This window comes from Phragmites australis, chromosome 7, assembly GCF_958298935.1.
Source record: "Phragmites australis chromosome 7, lpPhrAust1.1, whole genome shotgun sequence".
In the NCBI taxonomy this organism is placed as follows: Eukaryota; Viridiplantae; Streptophyta; class Magnoliopsida; order Poales; family Poaceae; genus Phragmites; species Phragmites australis.
The window spans coordinates 35632058-35636192 of NC_084927.1; the positions used below are offsets into that span (position 1 = coordinate 35632058).

A 4135-nucleotide genomic window follows, 5' to 3' on the forward strand; every position below is an offset into this window, starting at 1 on the left:
GATTCTCTAATCTGCAGGCTTATCCTCTCACCCAAGAGTTTTGTCCATCATATTGTGTTTTCAGGCTTGAGAATCCTGTGTGGGACATCGATGTAAGCTTAGCTACCTGCTCTTATTTTCCTATCAGTCAGTAGAACTGGTCCATAATACTAGTGTTTGAAGAAAAGATAGCCAGTACTACCTTTTAGTATCAATCTCGCATGCTAATAATGTTGATCACCTCTCAAATCGATTAGCTCATGGCAATGCTGACGTGTCTCGTTTGTACATCCGCACCCTGGCATTAGTACCCTTGCCCATCGATCTTAGCTGGCCTGCGAGTCTGCAAAACCCTACACGAGCACGATCTCTCAAATCGTTGTCCCCTGTTTGATTTTGATCTAGCTCACCGGCTGTAGTACTGTTTGATCTAGTCCAGTTTGGCTACTTGACTAGCCAAACAATTGCACAAATCGATTATAATTTAATATAGAAACGTTTTTAGAAGAAAATAATCGAATCCATTTCTAGGATAATTCGGAACCTACGTGAACACGGTTTAGTACGGATTCGGGTACATGATCTTAGGAACCTTCAACTTTGCGGCAATCAACATTTAATCCAGCCACGTCCCCTGGGGTCTACGAGCTATCGTCCGATGGTTGGAACCAATAAAAGCGGCGTCCGCGATGCATTGAGCCGAAATCACCAATCGCTTATTGGGCCTAGGCTTCCCATCACGAAACCATTTCCCGAATCATGGGCTCCGATCCAGGCCACAGCCCGAACTCAAAGCCCACAAAAGCGAACCGTAACGGCAAAGCCACAGGCCTGCAACTAACCGGACTCGACTCCACCGCACGTGTAAGGCTGTGCTGAGGAAACAAATTTTATATAACTCTATTTAGAAATATTTTTATAAGATTTTATTTATATTATTCATTTCGTGATTTAATAATTGAGCTGAAGAGGAAAGAGATAGAGTGAACATATATTATCATAAAAGAGAGGATCTTTATAAAGGCTTTCGTATGTTATTCCTAGATGTCTCGATCCTGACTCATCAGATACTTAGAATTCAAAAAAACTATTTAATTACCTGTATCTACTGTTATAATTAGTCCGGCGAGTTGGGGATTCCTCTCAAGCTACTTGTAGTATCCAACTTTACAGAAACCTCGTCCCGTAACAAAAGCACCCGAACTGAATCGCTGAAACGGTCGCCGTGCAGCGCTGGTGCGTTCGGCGCCATTGGCTACGAAACGCGCTAACGAATCACAGCAACTAACTAGCCAAATCACCCGCCGCGCCGAACAGCAACGCGAACAGAAATTGCATCAAAACACCCCGCCGCGCCTCCTCCCATGGGCAGCGCAATCCCAACTTCAGGCCCTAGATCGTGCTCGACGCCGGTCGATCGAGGGAGCGAGCTACGCCGGCTGCCGCCGCACCGGTAGCTCAGGCTCAGCTCGTCTCCCTCCGATGGCCGACGTCGACGCGGTCGCCACCGAGCGTAGGACGCGGCCGGCGTCGCTGTCGTCAGAGGACACCGACAACGAAGTCGTCGACAAGAAGCCCATCCTGCGGCTGGCGTTGCCGTCCCCGATGCGCACAGCGGGCCATGCCTTGGAGGAACCGCCAAAGAGAAGGGTGCCGGGGCGCCGGTCGCGGACGGTGCGGATGTTCCAGAGAATGTGCCGGTCGCTCCCGGTGATGACGCCGCGGTGTGGGCGGCAGCTGCAGCCCGGGGCGTGCCGGATCGCGGCGCCGGCGCGGCTCACAGCGTCGGACTCCCTGCTGTCGCAGTTCATCGCGTCGTCTTCCGGCGTGGGGGCGTCCAGCCAGCGCTTGACCGGTACGCTGTTCGGCCATCGGGACGGCCGGGTTTCGCTGTCCCTGCAGGAGAACGCGCGATGCCAGCCGACCTTCGTCGTGGAGCTCGCGCTCCCGACGCACGCGCTTCTCCGCGAGCTCGGCTCCACCGCGGGAGCGCGCATCGTGCTGGAGAGCGAGAAGCACGCGGATGTCGACGGCGAGGGTAGTGCTAGCTGGCGCCACGACGACGGGTGGGTGCTCGAGGAGCCCATGTGGACCATGTTCTGCAACAGTAAGAGGGTGGGCTACGCGGTGCGGCGGGAGCCGACCGACGAGGACATCGCGGTGCTGGAGATGCTGTGGGCGGTGTCGATGGGCGGCGGCGTCCTCCCCGGCAGATCGGACGTGGACGGGCCTGACGGCGAGATGGCGTACATGCGAGGGAGCTTCGAGCACACCATTGGCTCCCGGGACTCCGAATCGCTGTACATGGTCGGGCCTCCCGGCGGCGACTGCCCGGAGCTCGCCATATTCTTCGTTAGGCTATGATTGGGCATACAGTGTACACATCGCATGCGAGGCTAATTTTTCTCTGGTTGCCTTGTCTCGTCCTGATTGTCAGAAATGTTCATTGTCATCAAAGATTAGGCAAAACCAAAAAAAGAACTTCACGAGAAGTCTTCAGGTTCATCAAGATGACATGTCGCGTCGATCGATCACCACGGACACGTAACCTGCAGAACCTGCAGGTACACAGATGCATGTACGTGCAGGCCGCAGAGCGCAGCAGAGGCCAGAGAGTATCCTGCTGCATGCATGCATTTGTGTACCTGCTGCATGCATGTGCATGCATGGATTGAAACGTCGCAGCTGCAGTACTGCACACATACAGATGCACAGTGTCCGACGTTCACTTTCGGCAGTGAGCACTCTCAGCCGCGAGCATAGTTTATGTCACGTGGTTCCATAAACTTGTGGATGCCCAACACCAGTACCACGTATAAGGGAAAACTGCAAAAACCCCCCAAAAGTCACTTGGATTTTGACTTTCCCCCTAAAAGTTGTTTTGTTGCAAAAAAAACCCCTAAAAGTTTGACTTTGTTGAAAAAACCCCTAAAAATTCAAAAAAATAAAAAAATCATTAAAAAAATTCTAAAAAAAACTAGAGACAATTCTAAGACCTTCTGTGAAATTTGTTTTAAAAAATAATATCCTTTGCATCATATTTCATGGAGAGGAAGTTTGGAAAAAAAAGAAAAATGTGCAGCTCATTTATTAACTCATGTTATTTTAACTTTGTCATGTCTACCATTATTTTTCCTACACAAATAATTGTTTAAGTAAACTAATAAAAGTGGTTTCACTAATTTTGGAGGTGTTATGGATTAGTTATGAATTAATTTATCTGCAGCCCATTTACTGAATCCTGCACGTTACAATAACTATTTCAAGATTTCATGTATTTTTACAAGATACAGGATCATGTAATAAGACTAAAAAATTTTGTTTCATGATTTTTGGATTAGTAAATAATTAACTATGCATTTAACTCGAATTAATAAATGAGTTGCACATTTTTCTTTTTTTTCAAACTTACTCTACATGAAATATGATGCAAAGGATATTATTTTTGAAAACAAATTTCACAAAAGGTCTTATAATTGTCTCTAGTTTTTTTTAGAATTTTTTGTGATTTGTTTTAATTTTTTTTAAAATTTTAGGGTGTTTTTGCAACAAAATCAAATCTTTGGGGGTTTTTTTGCAACAAAACAATTTTTAGGGGGAAAGTCAAAATCCAAGTGACTTTTGGGGGGTTTTGCATTTATCCCCACGTACAATCAAACATGCACAGCTTCACACGAATAAAATAGCTTGTAAAAGGAACACACCGCGGCATCGATGGACAGGCAGTTAACCTGTCGATCTCTTGGATCCACGCTGGGAACACAACGTGCCGGGCACTACGCAAAGATGCCCTCGTTCGCCCTTGCCGGTACCAGGCTGCAAGGTCAGCATGCATGTATGTCTCCCACGGGCACAGCCGTACAGCGAAATCGATCTCTGAAAGCAGCTGCCTTGGTCGATGCATGCATGAGGCGTTCCACCGCGAGCTTTTGTAGTTTCTGGCTGATGATCATGGCCCGCAAGCTGGCTATCGGTGGCCTGCACTGCACTGCACATCGATCTAGGCATATGGATGGACGGACGTCCGTCAGCACTGGTGGTTGCGCATTTCCACGTGCGTCCTGTGACTGACATCCGTTGTCATTCGATCAGATCTGACAAATAAAGTAGAAATATATTTTAATTTATATATAATAATGGATGGATAAGTTTGTTA

At 48.0% G+C, this 4135-nt stretch overlaps 1 protein-coding gene across 1 annotated transcript; it reads left to right on the top strand.

Moving 5' to 3' along the window:
- Positions 1-1176: 1176 nt before the first annotated feature.
- LOC133923673 (protein MIZU-KUSSEI 1-like) lies at positions 1177-2460 on the top strand. Its single transcript, XM_062368963.1, has one exon. The coding sequence runs from the start codon at positions 1462-1464 to the stop codon at positions 2341-2343; it is 882 nt and encodes a 293-aa protein (XP_062224947.1). The 5' UTR covers positions 1177-1461; the 3' UTR covers positions 2344-2460.
- The last annotated feature ends 1675 nt before the right edge of the window (positions 2461-4135 follow it).